The sequence below is a fragment of the Zea mays genome, chromosome 3, assembly GCF_902167145.1.
Source record: "Zea mays cultivar B73 chromosome 3, Zm-B73-REFERENCE-NAM-5.0, whole genome shotgun sequence".
In the NCBI taxonomy this organism is placed as follows: Eukaryota; Viridiplantae; Streptophyta; class Magnoliopsida; order Poales; family Poaceae; genus Zea; species Zea mays.
The window spans coordinates 124,930,790-124,952,000 of record NC_050098.1 but is presented as its reverse complement, the minus strand read 5'-3'; the positions used below and the strand labels follow the sequence as shown (position 1 = coordinate 124,952,000).

At 42.7% G+C, this 21,211-nt stretch overlaps 1 protein-coding gene and 1 pseudogene across 1 annotated transcript; one reads left to right on the top strand and one right to left on the bottom strand.

Moving 5' to 3' along the window:
• The first annotated feature begins 3,379 nt into the window (after positions 1-3,379).
• LOC103650501 (uncharacterized) lies at positions 3,380-4,430 on the top strand. Its single transcript, XM_008676087.3, has 3 exons — positions 3,380-3,727; positions 3,803-4,071; positions 4,160-4,430. Exons 1-3 carry the CDS (start codon positions 3,554-3,556, stop codon positions 4,212-4,214), a joined length of 498 nt encoding a protein of 165 aa, XP_008674309.1. The 5' UTR covers positions 3,380-3,553; the 3' UTR covers positions 4,215-4,430.
• Positions 4,431-19,602: 15,172 nt separating this feature from the next.
• Positions 19,603-20,348, bottom strand: LOC103652154 (uncharacterized; annotated as a pseudogene).
• Between the last annotated feature and the right edge of the window lie 863 nt (positions 20,349-21,211).

The following is a 21,211-nucleotide window of genomic DNA, read 5'->3' as shown; positions in this document are numbered from 1 at the left end:
TGATCCCTCAGCAGATTGGATAAGAAAGACAGAGGATTTTATTGATCGTGCTTTTGCTATATCAAGAACCGGCACGGATGTGCGTTGTCCATGTAGTATGTGTCGGATTTGTAGATGTCAAGACAAGAGAACTCTGTCGGGGCACCTTTGCAAATATGGCTACATGCCTAACTATGAAGTATGGGTGTATCACGGCGAGGACTTTCCCCGTGAAAATTTGCCGGAAGCCAACAACACTGACGACGTGGAGTACGATAGAATGGACGAGATGCTTGAAGATTTAAGGGAGGATCCTGATTTGGTGTTTCCACCAAATCATGAGGAGCCGCCTCCTCCAGAGGTTAAAAAGTTCTTCGACCTCCTTAAGGCTGCAGAAGAGCCATTGCATGAACACACAACAGTTTCAATCCTCGCTTTCGTGACTCGACTTATGGCTATCAAGTCCAAGTTCGTGTTCTCGAACAATTGTTACAACGAGCTCTTGAACTTAATCAGTGAAGTGTTTCCACCAAATCACAAGATGCCGAAAGACGTGTATCAGTGCAGGAAACTGCTCTCAGGTCTAGGTATGGACTATCAGAAAATCGATGTCTGTCCAGATAATTGTATGATGTTCTGGAAGGATCATGAGAATGATAGTAAGTGTCTAAAGTGTGGCAAGTCGAGATATGTAGAGGTTAAAAACGATGATGGTGAAATGGTCATATCAACTGTAGCCCAAAAGCAACTACGTTATATGCCTCTTGTGCCTCGTGTTAAGCGTTTGTTTCTTTCGAGGAACACAGCTAGGCACATGAGATGGCATAAAGAACGTGAACGAGGGGACACTCATGTGATGACGCACCCGTCTGACAGTGATGCGTGGAAGGCTCTAGATGACTTTGATCCAGAATTTGCTAGTGAAGCGAGAAATATTCGAATTGGGTTGGCGACAGATGGTTTCACACCTTTCAATACGAACGCAGCATCATATTCTTGTTGGCCTGTATTTGTTATTCCATACAACCTTCCACCTCATCTGTGCATGAAATATGATTACATGTTTCTTTCCCTAATTATTCCTGGTCCAGACCATCATGGGAAAGGGCTGAATGTGATGATGCAACCCTTGATCGATGATCTCAAAAAGTTATGGAAAGGAGTCGAAGCATACGATTGCTACAAAAACGAGAAATTCACACTTCGAGTTGCATATTTGTGGTCCATTCATGATTTCATGGCATACAATTTATTTGCTGGATGGAGCTGCCATGGAACTCTGACATGTCCAATATGTGGCAAGGATACAGATTGTTTCCGCCTTGAGTTTGGAGGGAAGATCTGTTACTTTGACTGCCACAGATGCTTCTTGCCCCAAAAACACCCGTATAGGTTCGAAATTAACACCTTTAAGAAGGGCACTATCGTGACAAAGGGACCACCCAGGCGTCTTAGCGGAATAGAGATTGAGGCTATGCTTAATAATTTGAAAGAGAATGAAAGTGGTGATGGATACATAGGTTTTGGAACCGAGCATAACTGGACACATAAATGTGGTTTATGGGAAATACCTTATGTTAAGGCATTGATTCTGATGCATAACATTGACGTCATGCATCAGGAACGTAATGTTGGTGAAAGCATTCTAAGTACCTACATGAATCTAGGTGACAAAACAAAAGACAATATAAAGGCCAGAAAGGACTTAGCAAAACTTTGTAACCGACCAACCCAGGAACTCGACGAAAATGGAAAAAAGCCACGTGCTCAATTTTGTCTAAAACCTAAACAGAAGAAAGAAGTAATGGAATGGTTGAAAATTTTGAAATTCCCAGATGGTTATGTGGCCGGGTTTAGGAGAGCTGTGAACTTAAAGACAAATAAAATAACTGGATTGAAGAGCCATGATTATCATATAATGATGGAAAGGCTCCTCCCTGTAATGTTCCGAGGGTACTTGAAAGTCAGTATCTGGCAGGCTTTAGCTGAGTTAATCTACTTTTATAGGCAACTTTGTGCTAAAGAAATAAATAAAGATGTGATGGAGAAGTTGGAGACAGAAATTCCTGTCCTTATATGCAAGTTGGAAAAAATATTCCCCCCAGGATTCTTCAATCCAATGCAACATCTACTTGTCCACCTTCCATATGAAGCTAAGGTTGGTGGTCCTGTGCAATACAGGTGGATGTACCATATTGAAAGGGCATTAAAGAAGCTTAGTTCAATGGTTGGTAACAAAGGAAGAGTTGAAGGGTGTATAGCTGAAGAATTCAAATATAAAGAGGTAGCAGCCTTCATGAGTGTATACTTTGCAGACGAGCACAATATCAATGCCCCTACATTGAGGTATCATGATGACAAAGTAGGGACCCGAAGCAATCTCCAAATTTTTGAGATTGAGGGCAAGACTGTTGGGGCATCCACAGAATATCATCCTGAGCGCGAAGAAAAGTTGGACGCTTTGCTCTATATGTATGAAAATATGGATGAAATGACTCAATATTTCAAGTAAGATGACTCCATATTTCAATTTGTTTACTTGTAGTAATCATGTTCCGCACCTCATTTGTTTACTTGTTGTAACAGAGAATTCCAATCGCATCTTAATGAGAAATTGTCCTCGAGGCAGTATGAAAACGCGCTTCGAGGAAGACATGGGAAGCCCAATTTCATTAATTGGTTTCGAAATTATGTAAATAACCTAACACTCTTGTTATACTTTATATATTTTGTTTTATAAATCTAATTTCACCATCTGATTGGCAGTGTGACAAAATTCCAAATTTAGACGAGGACTTGCTTCAGATGTCTTACGCAATCGTAAAAGTCAGAAGCTACGGTCGTTACGACATTAAGGGATTTCATTTTCGTTCGACCAAATTTGAATGTACTCGTCCATTTGCAGCGACAAAAAATACTGGAGTTGTATGCAGGGCAGTCGATGATCGTGGAAGAGTGATGAATTATTATGGAGTTATTAATGACATACTCGAGTACGACTTTGCCGGGAGCAAAAATCTTAAGGTGGTGTTTTTCAAATGTGATTGGTTTGATCCCAATCAAGGGACTGTAGAAAACCAATTTGGCATGGTAGAAGTCAAACATGAGCTCAAAACAAGTGCATGTAGCAAATTTGTTCTTGCTCACCAAGTTGACCAGGTGTACTACATACCGTATCCATCTATAAAGCTGGAAGCCACATGGGTAGTGTACAAAGTGAATCCTCGTGAACAGTTACACACCAAGGGTGAATGGTTCGAGGCGGAAGTTGAAGAAATTTACCAAGAAGATGAACTTCCAACCAATTTTAATATAGATACTGAGGTTTTGCCAGAATCATTAGTGGGAGATCCTGAAGATGTAGTAAGTCCCAAAAAACGGAAACGGAAGTCAAAGAAGAAAACATCGAATCGTAGAAAACAATTTGATCCTGATTTTGAATACGACTAAAAAGTAATTATATATTTATTGTTCATTTCAATACATTATGTTCATTTACATTATGTTCATTTCAATACATTATGTTCATTTACATTATGCTCAATTACTAATTTGATTTTGTTTTAATAACAGGATGTCTAAAAAGGTCAAGCAGCTCGCTAAGGGACTAGCGAGGAGAGCCTCCATTTTTGGGAGAAAGGAGGACTTAGTGTTCCAGGGCACTAGTTCAAGCTCGAGCAGGCGTAGAGCTTTGTTGGAGCATGTTCCAGAGTTGCAGGGTCAGGCAGTCGGCGTACAGAGGAATGAGGTAACCAATATATTTGTTTTGTAATGTAATATTTGTATGAGTTCGAATAACAAAATTATCAATTTTGATCTATAGGATGAGCCTGAAGATGAGGAAGAGACAGAGGAGTGGAGACAAGTGGAAGATGAGGAAGAGACAGGGTGGGGTGAATGGCCCAATGATGGAGGGTCGGGAGTTGGGGGAGCTAGTGGGTCAAGGGAAGGAGAAGCTGGTGTTTCAGGTGGAGGTTCTGGAAGCGGGGGAGTTGGAGGGTCTTCACGGGTCCGGAAGCCGCGGAAGACTAGTTGGGTCCCCCCTCCTAAAGAACCAGTTAACAAGGTTGAGATAATCCCGAGTGGAGATGGGTAAGAGCATATTTGCTTTGTTCTTATGTCTTACACATTGATGATAAATAATTATTTTTGAATTTGACAATTGTGCTTGTGTTGTTAGGGCTTGGCTGGATAGTAGTTTCACCGGCAAAGATCGTGTAAGGCAAGTAAATTAAGTGTTGGGCAATATCTGTCGTATGAGATGGCCTGGATTGGTGATTGAGAATGGTATTGAGGTCCCTGTCACAAGATGGGATCAATACGGCCTTGCGGTTAACGCGCAACATGGGAATGCGCAAGGTGCAGTTTGGCACGACTTCTGGGTATGTTTATCTATCTTCTTGCGAAGTTATCAGCTCAATGATTGATTCATATTATGGATTCTTGACTATGTTTCTTTTTCAGAAATATTATAAGTTTCCTGATGGAGATACTCATACCGAGCATGCACACTCCGTATTCCATAAGAACGCGGCAGATGTTGTTGCGGATATGATGTACTATGTTCGAATCCAGGTGATTAATCAAGCTATGTTGAGTAGTGAAGGACGACGAGCAACCAGTAAGAGCGAGGCGTCACAATATGGACTTTCTATGACTGAGCAAGATTTTCTTCAGGTAATTGATGTTTTTGCTTATGTTGGAAAAAATTGATGTTTTTGCATATGATGTACTGTGTTCCTTGTATATGTTATAGTTACTTATAAATGAATTGTGTTTCCATAGCATTCGATTCCATGGATAGCCGCCAATGATGCTGCTTGGCGTGCCTTATGCCGTTATTGGGCTTCGGATAATTTCAAGGCAAAGTCTATACGACAAAGTTCCAATCGTGGAACCGAGTCGTATCACAAGTATGGAGGTGATGATCACTTTCGTTTGGCAAAACGAATGGTAAGTACAGGAAACTAGCAGTGGTGTAGTTTTGTTGATTGTATATGACTTGATGTCATTTCTGATTATAATGTTTGTCAAATGTACGTACAGGAAGCTAGCAGTGGTGTAGTGCCCAGTGATGTTCAAATATACCTGAGGGGGCACAGAGGACAAGATCCTGCAAATCCAGATGTGTTGTGTAGCCAAAAGGCAACAGATCGTCTGGTGAGTGTTTTCAAATGCTTGGTAGATTTATGTGTTGTTCATATGAATTTATGTATGTGCCCAGTGATGTAAGATTGCATTGTTCTTTTGTATGGAGGCTGCATATGCTGAGGCGATGTCTAGTCAGCACGGATCGGACTACGACTGGAGGACCGCACCTATTGATCCTCAGGCTATGTATGCAAGTGGTGGAAAACCCCATGGAAGGTGTGGACTCTACATACCTTATCTTGTTTCATCGGTTTAAGTACAATAGATTATTTTTTAATCTGTCGTGATGTTACTTGTTTGAAGGTACTCGATTTTCGATAACGTCATCGACTCGAGCCAGGTGACGGTTCAGAGGGGAGGTTCGTCGAGGTCTGCTGCTCGTAGCTCCCGTCGCTCTACTCAGGATACTGCAGAAGTTGAGCAACTACGAGAAGAGCTTAGGCAACATCAGGAGCGACAAAGGATTCAGGAGGAATACTTGAGGCAGCATGCTGCTCAACAAGAATACTATGCTACTCAGTTTCAACAACAGCAAGCACTGATACAAGTAAGTTCAAAAAGATCATTCATTTTAAGTTATGTATTGATTTAAGACACTGACATTAATGTGTTCGGAAATTTGGTAGCAACTAGCACAAGCCCAAGGGATACAGTTTCCGATGGCCCCCCCACCTCCACCTTCCATACATTTTCCTTGGCCTTCACCTCCACCTCCACCTACCGAACATCAGGTATGCAAATTTATCATAATTTACTTGTTACATTACGATGTAACTCCGTGAATGTCATTTGTATAGGTATATGAGACTCCTCCAGCTACCTTGCCGGCGCAGCAACAAGATGATGAGTTAGACTTTGTCAATACGCTCTTCGCGAGTGGAGGTAGCGAGCATCACTCTTCGATATTTCCTGATGTTGATCGACAATAGTGGGCTTCCATTCGATGTGTTTTGTGAGACTTCAAACTTATGTCTTGTGAGACTTCAAACTTATGTCTTGTGAGACTTGTGATTCTTATGTCGAGGTGGATTTGACTTGTGTCTTGTGTTATTATTATGTATGTGAGATGTTATATGTGATATGTTGTGTATTGTGGCTGTTATATATATTTGTGGTTGTTATATATATTTTTTATGTATGCAATGTGTTGAATTGCCAAAAACAAATTGTATATTAAGTGCTGGTCAATTTAACTTCCGAGAGGCGTCCAAAACTCTCGGAAGTTAGTGGCTAACTTCCGACGGCCTCTCGGAAGTTATCCCGCGGACGGCGTTAGTTCGTGATGGACGGTGTCAGCACCTAACTTCCGACGGCGTTAATCCCTCTCGGAAGTTAATGATTAACTTCCGAGAGGCTGATGTCCCTCTCGGAAGTTTCTTTAACTTCCGAGAGTCCGTCGGAAGTTAGCCTAACTTCCGACTAATTTGTTCCGACGGGCTAACTTCCGACGGTTTCGGCTAACTTCCGACGGTTTCAATAACTTCCGAGAGTTTTGCGCTAACTTCCTACGGTTTAGGCCCTCGGAAGTTAAGTATTTTGGTGTAGTGGTAGTATGCTTTATAATGGGAGACGCCCTAGCACCAAGGATGGCATTGGCTTCCAAAAGGGAGACAATGTCAAACTTAATGCCCCTCCTAAAAGGTTATCTAATTTTGTTAAGGGCAAGGCTCCCATGCCTCAGGATAACGAGGGTTACATTTTGTACCCTACCGGTTATCCCGAGAGCAAAATTAGGAGAATTCACTCTAGGAAGTCTCACTCTGGCCCTAACCATGCTTTTATGTATAAGGGTGAGACATCTAGCTCTAGGCAACCAACCCGTGCTAAGTTGCCTAAGAAGAAAACTCCTAGTGCATCAAATGACCATAGCATTTCATTTAAAACTCTTGATGCATCTTATGTGTTAACTAACAAATCCGGCAAGGTAGTTGCCAAGTATGTTGGGGGCAAGCACAAGTGGTCAAAGACTTGTGTTTGGGTACCCAAAGTTCTTGTGTCTAATGCCAAAGGACCCAAAACCATTTGGGTACCTGAAGTCAAGAACTAAACTTGTTTTGTAGGTTTATGCATCCGGGGGCTCAAGTTGGATCATTGATAGCGGGTGCACAAACCACATGACAGGGGAGAAGAAGATGTTCTCCTCCTATGAGAAAAACCAAGATCCCCAACGAGCTATCACATTCGGGGATGGAAACCAAGGTTTGGTCAAAGGTTTGGGTAAAATTGCTATTTCACCTGACCATTCCATTTCCAATGTTTTTCTTGTAGATTCTTTAGACTACAATTTGCTTTCCGTTTCGCAATTATGTCAAATGGGCTACAACTATCTTTTTACTGATGTAGGTGTCACTGTCTTTAGAAGAAGTGATGATTCAATAGCATTTAAGGGAGTGTTAGAGGGTCAGCTATACTTGGTAGATTTTGATAGAGCTGAACTCGACACTTGCTTAATTACTAAGACTAACATGGGTTGGCTCTGGCATCGCCGACTAGCACATGTTGGAATGAAGAATCTTCACAAACTTCTAAAGGGAGAACACATTTTAGGACTAACAAATGTTCATTTTGAGAAAGACAGGATTTGTAGCGCATGTCAAGCAGGGAAGCAAGTTGGTGTTCATCATCCACACAAGAACATCATGACGACTGACAGGCCACTGGAGCTCCTGCACACGGACCTATTCGGCCCGATAGCTTACATAAGCATCGGTGGGAGTAAGTACTGTCTATTATTGTGGATGATTATTCTGGCTTCACTTGAGAGTTCTTTTTGCAGGAAAAATCTCATACCCAAGAGACCTTAAAGGGATTCTTGAGACGGGCTCAAAATGAGTTCGGATTAAGGATCAAGAAAATAAGAAGCGACAACGGGACGGAGTTCAAGAACTCTCAAATTGAAGGCTTCCTTGAGGAGGAGGGTATCAAGAATGAGTTCTCTTCTCCCTACACCCCCACAACAAAATGGTGTAGTGGAGAGGAAGAATAGAACTCTATTGGACATGGCAAGAACCATGCTTGATGAATACAAGACTTCGGATCGGTTTTGGGCCGAAGCGGTCAACACCGCCTGCTACGCCATCAACTGGTTATATCTACACCGAATCCTCAAGAAGACATCATACGAACTCCTAACCGGTAAAAAGCCCAATATTTCATATTTTAGAGTCTTTGGTAGCAAATGCTTTATTCTCGTTAAAAGAGGTAGAAAATTTAAATTTGCTCCTAAGACTGTAGAAGGCTTTTTACTAGGATATGATTCAAACACAAGGGCATATAGAGTCTTTAACAAGTCCTCAGGACTAGTTGCAGTTTCTTGTGACGTTGTGTTTGATGAGACTAACGGCTCTCAAGTAGAGCAAGTTGATCTTGATGAGATAGGTGATGAAGAGGCTCCGTGCATCGCGCTAAGGAACATGTCCATTGGGGATGTGTGTCCTAAGGAATCCGAAGAGCTTCCAAATGCACAAGATCAACCATCCTCCTCCACGCAAGCATCTCCACCGACTCAAAATGAGGATGAGGCTCAAGATGATGAAGGAGAAGATCAACAAGAGGAGCCACCTCAAGATGACGGCAATGATCAAGGGGGAGATGCAAATAATCAAGACAAGGAGGATGAAGAACCAAGGCTGCCACACCCAAGTGTCCACCAAGCAATCCAATGAGATCACCCCATCGACACCATCCTCGGCGACATACATAAGGGGGTAACCACTAGATCTCGGGTTGCACATTTTTGTGAGCATTACTCTTTTTTTCCTCTATTGAGCCACACAGGGTAGAGGAAGCACTTCAATATTCGGATTGGGTGGTGGCGATGCAAGAGGAGCTCAACAACTTCACTAGGAATGAGGTATGGCATTTGGTTCCACGTCCTAATCAAAATGTTGTAGGAACCAAGTGGGTGTTCCGCAACAAGCAAGACGAGCATGGTGTGGTGACAAGGAACAAAGCCCGACTTGTGGCCAAGGGATACTCCCAAGTCGAAGGTTTGGATTTCGGTGAAACCTATGCACCCGTAGCTAGGCTTGAGTCAATTCGTATAATATTGGCCTATGCTACTTACCGTGGCTTCAAGCTTTATCAAATGGACGTGAAAAGTGCCTTCCTCAATGGACCAATCAAGGAAGAGGTTTATGTTGAGCAACCTCCCGGCTTTGAAGATAGTGAGTACCCTAACTATGTATACAAACTCTCTAAGGCGCTTTATGGGCTCAAGCAAGCCCCAAGAGCATGGTATGAATGACTTAGAGATTTTCTTATCACTAATGGCTTCAAAGTCGGGAAGGCCGATCCTACTCTATTCACTAAAACTCTTGACAATGATTTGTTTGTATGCCAAATTTATGTTGATGATATTATATTTGGGTCTACTAACGAATCTACATGTGAAGAATTTAGTAGGATCATGACACAAAAATTCGAGATGTCGATGATGGGGGAGTTGAAGTACTTCTTAGTATTTCAAGTGAAGCAACTCCAAGAGGGCACCTTCATTAGCCAAACGAAGTATATTCAAGACATTCTAAACAAGTTTGGGATGAAGGATGCCAAGCCTATCAAGACACCCATGGGAACCAATGGGCATCTCGACCTCGACACGGGAGGTAAATCCGTAGATCAAAAGGTATACCGGTCGATGATAGGTTCTTTACTCTATTTATGTGCATCTCGACCGGATATTATGCTTTCCGTATGCATGTGTGGAAGATTCCAAGCCGACCCTAAGGAAGCTCACCTTACGACAGTAAAACGAATCTTGAGATATTTAGTTTATACTCCTAAGTTTGGGCTTTGGTATCCTAGGGGATCCACTTTTGATTTAATTGGTTATTCGGATGCCAATTGGGCAGGGTGTAAAATTAATAGAAAGAGCACATCGGGGACTTGCCAGTTCTTGGGAAGATCCTTGGTGTCTTGGGCTTCAAAGAAGCAAAATTCCGTAGCTCTTTCTACCGCCGAAGCCGAGTATATTGCCGCAGGACATTGTTGCGTGCAATTGCTTTGGATGAGGCAAACCCTTAGGGACTATGGTTACAAATTAACCAAAGTTCCTCTTCTATGTGATAATGAGAGTGCAATCCGCATGGCGGATAATCCCGTTGAGCATAGCCGCACTAAACACATAGCCATTCGGTATCACTTCTTAAGGGATCACCAACAAAAGGGAGATATCGAGATTGCATATATTAACACTAAGGAACAATTAGTCGATATCTTTACCAAGCCACTTGATGAACAAATTTTTAACAAACTTAGGCATGAGCTAAATATTCTTGATTCTAGGAATTTCTTTTGATGTCTTGCACATATAGCTCATAAGTATACCTTTGATCATGTCTCTTTTATATATGCTATGACTAATGTGTTTTCAAGTCTATTTCAAACCAAGTCATAGGTGTATTAAAAGGGAATTGGAGTCTTCGACGAAGACAAAGGCTTCCACTCCGTAACTCATCCTTCGCCGTCGCTCTGAGCAACTCTCCATCTTTGGTATAATCTTCACTCATGTTTTATTTGCCAAAGGGGAGAAAGTAGTTAGAAAAGGGCTCTAATGATTCCATTTTTGGCGATTCATGCCAAAGGGGGAGAGAGCATGAGCCCAAAGCAAAAGGACCGCACCACCACCAATTTCAAAAATTTTAGTCTTTCAATTTGGTTTTAAAGAAGTATTTTCAAATTGGTATCTTATTTGTGATATAATTTCAAATTGGAATACCCTCTTCAAAATTAATATCAAAACCCTCTTGAACACTAAGAGGAGGATTTCATTAAGGGGGAGTTTTGGTTAGTCAAAGGAAAAGCATTTGAAATAGGGGGAGAAAATTTCAAATCTTGAAAATGCTTCGCAAAATCTTATTCATTTACCTTTGACTATTTGCAAAAGAACTTTGAAAAGAATTTACAAAAGAATTTGCAAAAACAAAACATGTGGTGCAAGCGTGGTCCAAAATGTTAAAATTAAAGAAACAATCCATGCGTATCTTATAAGTATTTATATTGGCTCAATTCCATGTAACCTTTGCACTTACAATTATGCAAACTAGTTCAATTATGCACTTCTATACTTGCTTTGGTTTGTGTTGGCATCAATCACCAAAAAGGGGGAGATTGAAAGGGAATTAGGCTTACACCTATTTCCTAATTGATTTTGGTGGTTGAATTGCCCAACACAAATAATTGGACTAACTAGTTTGCTCTAGTCTATAAGTTCTACAGGTGCCAAAGGTTCACAATAAGCCAATAAAAAGACCAAGAAAAGGGTTCAAACAAAGAGAGCAAGGGACAACCGAAGTGCTCCCTGGTCTGGCGCACCGGACTGTCCGGTGTGCCACCGGACATTGTCCGGTGCACCAGGGGACTTCAAGCTGAACTCAACACCTTCGGGAATTTTCAGAGGCGCTTCGCTATAATTCACCGGACTGTCCGGTGTACCACCGGACAGTGTCCGGTGCTCCAAGGGGAGCGACTCTGAACTCGCCAGCTTCGGGAATCTGCTCCACTATAATTCACCAGACTGTCCGGTGAGTCACCGGACAGTGTCTGGTGCACACCGGACTGTCCGGTGTGACAGCGGAGCAACGGCTACTTTGCGCGCAACGGTCGACTGCAACGCATTAAATGCGTGCCTGCGCGCTCATAGGAGCAGAGCACGCGCGGGTGGCACACCGGACAGTCTACAGGACTTGTCCAGTGCACCACCGGACAGCCAGGCGGGCCCACAAGACAGAGCTCCAACGGTCGAACCCCAACGGTCTGCTGACGTGGCTGGCGCACCGGACAGTGTCCGGTGGCGCACCGGACTGTCCGGTGTGCCATGCGACTGCAGCCTTCCAACGACCACTTTGTGGTGGTTGGGGTTATAAATACCCCCAACCACCCCACATTCAAGTCATCCAAGTTTTCCACCTTCCAACTACTCACAAGAGCTAGCATTCAATACAAGACACACCAAAGAGATCAAATCATCTCCCAACTCCACACAAAGCTTTAGTGATTAGTGAGAGAGATTTGTTGTGTTCATTTGAGCTCTTGCGCTTGGATTGCTTCTTTTTCTCATTCTTTCTTGCGATCATCTCAATTGTAATCAAGGCAAGAGACACCAATTGTGTGGTGGTCCTTGCGGGAAATTTGGTTCCCAATTGATTGAGAAGAAAAGCTCACTCGGTCCGAGAGACCGTTTGAGAGAGGGAAAGGGTTGAAAGAGACCCGGTCTTTATGACCACCTCAACGGGGAGTAGGTTTGCAAGAACCGAACCTTGGTAAAACAAATCATTGTGTCTCACTCTTTTATTCGCTCACGATTTGTTTTACGCCCTCTCTCGGACTCGTTCTTATTTCTAACGCTAACCCGACTTGTAGTTGTGATTAAGTTTGTAAATTTCAGATTTGCCCTATTCACCCCCCCCCTCTAAGCGACTTTCAATTGTGATATCCTGGCCCCTAGTATGGTGATATCCTAGCCCAAGGCTTAATAGAATTAATAGAGTACTCATATCAACAAGGTGCATCTTCTTTTTTCGGAAGCCTGTCTCGAAATAACCTTCAAGTTAAGCGTGCCTGGCTTGGAGCAATTTGGGATAGGTGACCGACTGGGAAGTTTTCTCGAGTGCGCATGAGTGAGGACAAAGTGTGCACAAAAGACTCGTGTTGGTCTGTGAGGACGATATATGGTCCTAGAGAGTTGCCAGGAGTAAGTACCGTTGGTCTAGGGATTGGACGGGGTGTTGCAGACTGCATTCTAACTTTTGCGTCGCAGCCAGCGCAGTCGACCGTTGGGCGAAGCTGACTATTGCTCTGTTATCTCACCGGACAAATAAATTTTAGTGGATGAGCATTGAGAAAACCCGAGAGCGGCCAGTTCGCGGAGGGCTCCAGCCTGGGCAACGGACAGTGTCCGGTGCGCCACAGGCTGCACCAATTCTGTTTTGCTCCAACTGTGTAGATTTCCCCCAAGTCATTTGCTTTGTATGTTTATGTGAACTTTATGCACGTGAGAAAAACATCCAGTAGGCAAACTAGTTAGTCCATATGGTTTATGATGGACATCAAACACCAAAATCGATTATAGGAAATGGTTAGTCCCATTTCCCTTTCAATCTCCCCCGTTTTGGTGATTGATGCCAACACAAACCAAAGCAAATATAAAGTGTAGAAATATAACTAGTTTGCATTTTGTCAGAAGTGCATAAGTTACTTTGAAATGAAATCATTTCTAAGCATACATGGTGGTTTTGATTTATTTAACATTTTGGACCACATTTGCACCACTTAGCTTGTTTTTGCAAATCTTTTGGAGAAGCCTTTTCAAATTCTTTTGCAATTAGTCAATGGTATAAGAATTTTCAAGTTTTTGAAAATTCTCCCCCTGTTTCAAATGTTTTTCCTTTGGCTAAATAAAGGCTCCCCCTGAAGAAGTTCTTCCCTTAGCTATCAAGAGGGTTTTTGCAAATGATTTGAAATTGGAAAAAGTTTTTGCAAATGCCTATTAATTTCTCCCCCTTTATGAATAATCTCTCCCCTTTATGAATAATCTCTCCCCCTTTTTGAAAGAGTTTTTACAAAACAGGGTGGTGGTGCGGTCCTTTTGCTTTGGGCCTATTTACTCTCTCCCCCTTTGGCATTAAGCACCAAAAACGAAGAGAACTAGAGGCCTTATACAAGATATGAATGTAAATACATGACTAGGGCAAAGGAAATATGATACTGACAGAGTCGTAGTGGAAGCCTTGCCATTGCCGATTACTCCATTACCCTTTCAATCTAAGACTATTTATGGAAATATTCTTGGAAACACATTAGTCATAGCTTTGACATAAGAAGAATAAGACATATGCATTTGTACCAAATGAAAGAGACATCATCAAAGGTATAAAATGAGCAATGTGTGCAAGATTTCAATCAAAGTTCCAAGAATCGAGGATATTGAGTTCATTCCTAAGGTTGCTAAAAGTCTTTTCATCTAGGGGCTTGGTGAAGATATCGGCTAATTGGTTGTGGATGCTAACATAAGCAATTTCGATATCCCCCTTTTGTTGGTGATCTCTCACAAAGTGATACTGGATGTCTATGTGCTTAGTGCGACTGTGTTGAACGGGATTATCCTCCATGTGGATTGCACTCTCATTATCACATAGGAGAGGGACTTTGCTCAACTTGTAGCCGTAGTCCCTAAGGGTTTGCCTCATCCAGAGTAATTGTGCACAACAATGTTCTGCAACAATATATTCGGCCTCGGTGGTGGATAGAGCTACTGAGTTTTGTTTTTTTGAAGCTCAAGACACTAGGGATCTCCCTAGAAACTGATAAGTCCCTGATGTGCTCTTCCTATCAGTTTTACATCTGCCATAATCGGCATCGGAATACCCGATTAGATCAAAGGTAGATCCCTTCGGGTACCATAGCCCAAACTTAGGAGTGTAAACTAAATATCTCATGATTCTTTTCACGGCCCTAAGGTGGACTTCCTTAGGATTGGCCGGGAACCTTGCACACATGCATACAAAAAGCATAATATCCGGTCGTGAAGCACATAAATAGAGTAAAGAACCTATCATCGACCGGTATACCTTTTGATCTACAGATTTACCTAATGTGTCCAGGTCGAGATGGCCATTTGTTCCCATGGGAGTCTTGATGGGTTTGGCATTCTTCATTCCAAACTTCTTGAGTATATCTTGAATGTACTTAGTTTGGCAGATGAAGGTGCCTTCTTGGAGTTGCTTGATTTGGAATCCAAGAAAATGCTTCAACTCCCCCATCATAGACATATCGAATTTTTGTATCATAATCCTACTGAACTCTTTACAAGATGACTTGTTAGTAGACCCAAAGATAATATCTTCAAGATAAATTTGGCATATAAATAAGTCTTTATCAATTGTTTTAGTGAAGAGAGTAGGGTCAGCTTTACCGACTTTAAATCCATTAGTGATAAGAAAGTCTCTTAGGCATTCATACCATGCTCTTGGGGCTTGTTTGAGCCCATAAAGCACCTTAGAGAGCTTATACATATGTGAAGGATACTCACTATCTTCGAAGCCGGGAGGTTGCTCAACATATACCTCTTCCTTGATAGGGCCATTGAGGAAGGCACTTTTTGTGGCGGAACCGCCCGAATTATTCCAGCTTAAGTGCCCAAGTCGCACCCTTAAGGGCAGCAACACACTTAAACAGGAATAACCCGTCAGTCCCTCAGATCTAGTCCGATAAAGCCACTTACCAGGATCGAATATCACTAGCTCACTCAAAGGTGAGGCACAGAGAAATACAATAAAACATAATACCACAAATTTAATAAGTATCATTAGTGATTACATTGTCGGAGTTTCAGAAATAATAACCATAAATTTTAATGCAGCGGAAATAACTAACGGAGAAAACCCGAGTAACATGGCGAAGCCTGGCCACGCTACTCCTCCTGGTCCTCTCCTGCGGAAGCAGTAACCCACTCGACCGTCTATCCTGGTGGCAGGGATGGAGGCCAAGTCACACCATCAACCAAATCAAGGAGATACCTGCAAAAGTTATGCCACAAGCAAGGCTGAGTATACTAATACTCAGCTAGACTTACCCGGTGTGAGGAGTCTACTCCTCTACCTCTAGACATGCAGCTGTTTGGCTGAGGGGTTTGGTTTGCCAAAAGCACTAGCTGAGTCTAAAATCAAGTTTTAGCTTTTCAAGTTTTCGTATGATCCTCTTTACTAGATGTGTACCTAACTAGTCATACATGGTATCAAACATTTTATCAATCAACATCTTTTGCCATCTCATTTCCACTTATTACTCAATGTAGTACAATGGATCAAGCAGTCTCATTAGATGTGAGAAGCAGACGATTCGAATCGAGTTTTTATCCTTGCAAGGTAAACCTAAACACACGACATGGCGAGGCACTCCGTCCCCACACACATCAACCGTCCCCATCGATTCCCTGGCAACAGATCAGGGCTCACTGCCTTGACGTACAATGCCTCACTAACCTCGACTGCCGTCGTGCAGTGACCACACTTGTACCCACCATAACCGGAATGGAAGACCACGTCTCAGGTCGCGTGAGGGGTAAAGTCTGCGGGCAGGTTCACTCAGGTACTAGGCTTACCGATTTACCATATTTCTCGGCATGTGTTTAGTACGTTCAAACGCTTGACACAGGTATCCGCACGTTAATCCTTATTCCAATTTTCGTCTCGTAGACCACGCGTCCCCATGGACCCGTGTCCATAGACCATTATCATTCTGTTATCAAAATGGATACAACCAATTCCTGACCTCGCGCGAGTGCTAGAAAAATCACTCGACTTCTACCGAGATCCCTAATTAGCAAAGCAGCTACTCGACCTAGCATACTAGTATCCATCTCAAAAAGGAATCCTGAGTTCATGCAACTAGGGTTTCAGGCAACTCCTACACTTAAGTGCACAGTACAAGCCTACAAACATTAAGTGCAGTAAAATAACATAATATAATTGGTTATGCATAAAACCAGGGCTTACCTTTAATTTAACACTTAGATAGTGTTTGTTGGGGGTACTCGCTTGGCGAGCATCCACTGGTTAAGTCCATTCTTCAGGTCGTCCACCAACTGCATTTTGTTGTTGGCACCACATCACGTGCACGATCATCACCTCTCGGTCCTAAATGAGATGCAAGATGCATATGTATGAATATAATGAAAGGAGCACAAAGTAGCACAAGATATACAAATACACCGTGGCGAACTAAACATTAAATTGGAAGACACCGTAAACAACCATACGCTAGCATTAGTTATCTACACGTTATCGGCGTCCAACATTAACACCTTTAAAAAGACAACAACATTTTATTTATTTACGCAACACAACTACGACATCACAAGTACGCGCATTTTGTTTGTTTGGATACGACTTTTCATTAGTTCTTCTATTGATCGCACCCAAGCATCACCGATAACACAAATTCAATAGAGGACATAAGCGTCAATATCTAGGGAACTCCTATATCGCAATCACTAGAGAAAGGAACATATAAAACAAGACATACATGTCATCTCTAGCTTAATCATGGTAAGTCTACATTACTTAAAAGCAAACCAAACATTTTTAGCGAGAAGGGTGAACTAACAATCAAATAGGCACTAGCAGAATTTTTGCACAGCAATACAGCAGTCACTTGTTTTGATCATAACTTTTCAATTATCAGTTAAAAAATATTAAACTAGGACTTTCTGGAAAGCTTAGAAAGTGTTCTACAATTTTGGTATTATCATCTCAATATGATTAGACTCTTAGCAAGGTCGAATTGTGCAAACACAGCAGCTCTGTCCAGATTTGGACAGATTCAGACTTGCAGCTTCAAAACTTCACAACTAAAGATTCAGACATCCAAACAAAATGATCCTAGACTTTCTGGAAAGCTAATTAAATTTTCTACAAATTATTTATAAACATCCCAAGGTGATTCAATATTTAACTAAGGATAAACATCACTAAAAGACTTTGCTGTCCAGAACTAGACAGATTCAGTCTTCATATTTGAAACATTCATAACTTAAGCTTCAGACCACCAAAAAGAGCGATCTAAGACTTTTTGGAAAGCTCAGCAAAAGCACTACATAACTTTTATAATCACTAAGAAGTGATTCAATGTTCAACTAAATCAAACAACACAGTTTTCAAAATCTGTTCTGACGGTGGACATAACACAGCAAGCAGTTTGTAAAATTTATAACTCCTAAAATATCAGGCCTATGGTTATGAAATTTTAACACAAGCAAGATAAGAAAAGCACCTACAACTTTCTTATAATGACCATGAACAGATTGTAACATTAACTTACGCAAACAGTGCAGTTTCTGAAATCTGTACAGAAAGTGGACAGATTCAGTTACTGAATTTGTAAAAAGCATAACTCCTAAACTGTCAGACCTATAGCTGTCAAATTTTAACACAAGTAAGATAATAGAGTTATCTACAACTTTCTTGTGACCACCAATAACTTACTTCAACATTAACTTAAGCAACCATTGCAATTTCTGAAATCTGTTCAGAAATTCGATAGATTCAGGTGCTGGGCTTGTGAAAAGCACAACTCCTAAACGATCAGGTTTATGGCTGTCAAATTTTTGTACAAGCAAGGTAACCATGTTATCTACAACTCTTCTATATGACTTTTCTACAGAAAATATGATTTAGTTCCTCAAACATATAGCACGACAAAAACAGCGCGTGCAGCCCAAAACAACAATTAATAAAATTCAGCTTCTATTTACTTCAAAAATTGCCGCGTTCTAGAGACTCGACTTATTCCAACTTATATCAAGGCACACTTAACCATAGTCACACAATAGATGACGTGACGGCTATGTGGTCATGCCATCACTTCACCCCACAATCCCAACTAACAAAATAACTCTAACCGAACTTGGCATTTAGCTGATCGATTCCTAACCCATTTTTCAAACCACCACTACACGACATGCCTAAAACGTTAAATGACTCGTTCACAATTCACATACATCTTTACCAAAATATTCCCACATCGCTTGCAACTTAACCTAAGCTTCACTACACAATTTTGGGACATCTACTTAATTCATGAATATCATCGTCACACACATCGACTCGATTTGAATTAACCACACATGTCTATCACATGAATGGAGCATTTCAACAATATCCTAAAACCAACTACATCATCACACATCTTGCATTACAAACCTACTTGTCCACTCGAAAATATCTATTCGAAGTAATGAACACCACCGTACACTATGTGTGATGTGAAATTCAATAAACGCATAAGGTGTATTGGCTCGACTTATACACATAGAGGAAGCGATGACTACTTTGGCATGTCACCACCTCTCTATTTAAGCAAAGACAATTTCCACCTACAACAATCGAACATTCTATCGAGCACACCTTATTTTACCTTGTCTCGCATACAACCATATTATGGCGTGCACTCGAGACATTACCGTTTAACTTAACACAATCACCACTACAATGCACTTCGATATACACGTTCGATATCACAGTGCTTCGACAAACCCATACTTCCGATCTACTTATCACATCCAACCACACCACGTGCCCACTGCATTCTAATGACCAATGTTAGCACAATTATTTGTGACAACGTTTATCAACTAGACAAGTGCAACACTAACCGATCATTCGCACATCTCATCTTAAGAACACTAATCACATGTCACATAATTTATATCTTCGATCCGCTCTATCCTACACCACGATGAATACATAAAATATTTTTCACATAGACGAACATCTTAGCCGACTGTGGAAATTACCAAGCATGTTTTACGCTTTATTTAATTTACCACAACTAACACACTACTTTACGACGAAGTGCTTTAGCAAACAAGTAATACACTCGCGACCGATCCCTACGACGTACAAAAGAACTATCGTAGCCACATATATATCCGATCTAACAACAAAATAACACATCGGCTCACCATATCAAACCTCAGTTGTGGTTGCTGCACATGTGGCGTGAAGACGAACGCGCTGTCAATCACGGGAGACCGAAGCGAAGTCGAAGGAGCACGACGGGCACCGTGGCGTGGCAAGGTGGGGCACCCGCCACGAAGGGGCTGTTGTGGCTATCGGTTGGCGTGGCAGAGCCCACGGTGGCTGACGACGCACGATGACCTGACTCGGCATTGCGTCGAACAGGTGGCGCGCGCGGCGTGCTGTTGCTACATGGCGCTGCACAACAAGGGAGCGAGCGAGCAGCAGCGAAGCCAACCACCATGCACGGGAGGGGCTTGGCCAGAGCAGGAAAAAAAATGAAGCTCGGGCATGGCTGCACTTAGGGAGGTGGCGTTGAGCCCCAAGGCAATATCTTGTGCAAGAAAATAAATCAGGGAGGGTAGGCGCTGCTCGACCATAGGGAAGAAGAGGAGCCGGCTGGGTGGAAAGACGGACAGGGCGTTGCAGGGATATGGGAGCGGCTGCTCTCTGCTCTTGGGGAAGAAGGGCGCCACTGGCTTCTGCTGGTCGTAGAGCAGGGGGACGAAAGCCGGCTGGAGATGTGGCACAGGGAGCGCGGGATTCATCACCTGAGCAGGGCGTTGGCCATGGGCGACGGTGGCTCACCAGCTCAAGCTCGAACCAGAGAAGTGCCCTGCGCCATGGCTGGAGCAGAAGGGCTCGCGTCGGGTCCTGGCAGGTCGAGCTCGGCCAGGGGGAAAAAGGGGTGCCCGCTCCCATGGAAGAAGAAGGCACCGGGAGCTTGGAACGGCTGCGCAGGGGAGGGACACTGTCCATGGGAGGGAGCCGCCAGCTTGGAGGAATGGAGCTCGGTGGCCATGGAGTTTCTGCCCCTGCGCACTTACAGGAAACAGAGAGAAGGGGCTGCTGTGCAGAGGAGGCCGACCAGGGGGTGGAGAAGGGCGCCGAGCACATGGGCTCTGGACGCCATGGCCGTGGCTGCTGGCCGAGCAGGGAGGAACAGGGGGAGGGCTAGGCGTCCATGGCAGGAGCGTCGACAAGGGGAGGAAGAAGACTGTTGGCTGAAAGAAGAAGAGAGAGGCGGCTAGGGGGGTAGATGAATAAAAGCCAATTTGCAAGGGAAGGCACTTCTATTTATAGACATGGGCTAGGGTTAGGGTTTCAATTGGGCCAAATGGGCTAGGTTGGGCTTGGCCCAAAACACGTAATCGGGCTACGCTAAATATTTTCCGGAATACAAACGCTCCTGCGGAATTCGTTTCTATGGAGAACAAAGCGAATAGAGTTCGGGCGAATGGACGATCGAGCGATTAACTCGGCCAAGAGTCTGCTTGGATTTCGCTCAAAAATAATTACCTGCGCGTGATTCGAAAATAAATTGTCCTGAGATTTTGATCGGCTTTGGATTTTTAGTCGGAGAAGGCAAATCGTGATATTTTAAAATCGATGTCGATACGGGGTTTTGAGTTCGGTTCGGACATAAGATATTTGGCTGAGTCGGATAAAATTGATTAGAGGACAACATATTGAGTACTCCATTGCGAGTACGGAATCGGATAAAATAGTCAGACATAGATCAACGTTCGAGGAATTAACTCGAGCTCAGACCAAATAACAGTCGT

Excerpts from the sequence above, each read along its gene's own strand:
- LOC103650501 (XM_008676087.3), top strand. The coding sequence starts at position 3,554 with ATGTCTAAAAAGGTCAAGCAGCTCGCTAAGGGACTAGCGAGGAGAGCC. Across the intron at positions 3,728-3,802 it reads TCGGCGTACAGAGGAATGAG|GATGAGCCTGAAGATGAGGA; the intron begins GTAACCAATATA and ends TTTGATCTATAG. Across the intron at positions 4,072-4,159 it reads ATAATCCCGAGTGGAGATGG|GGCTTGGCTGGATAGTAGTT; the intron begins GTAAGAGCATAT and ends TTGTGTTGTTAG.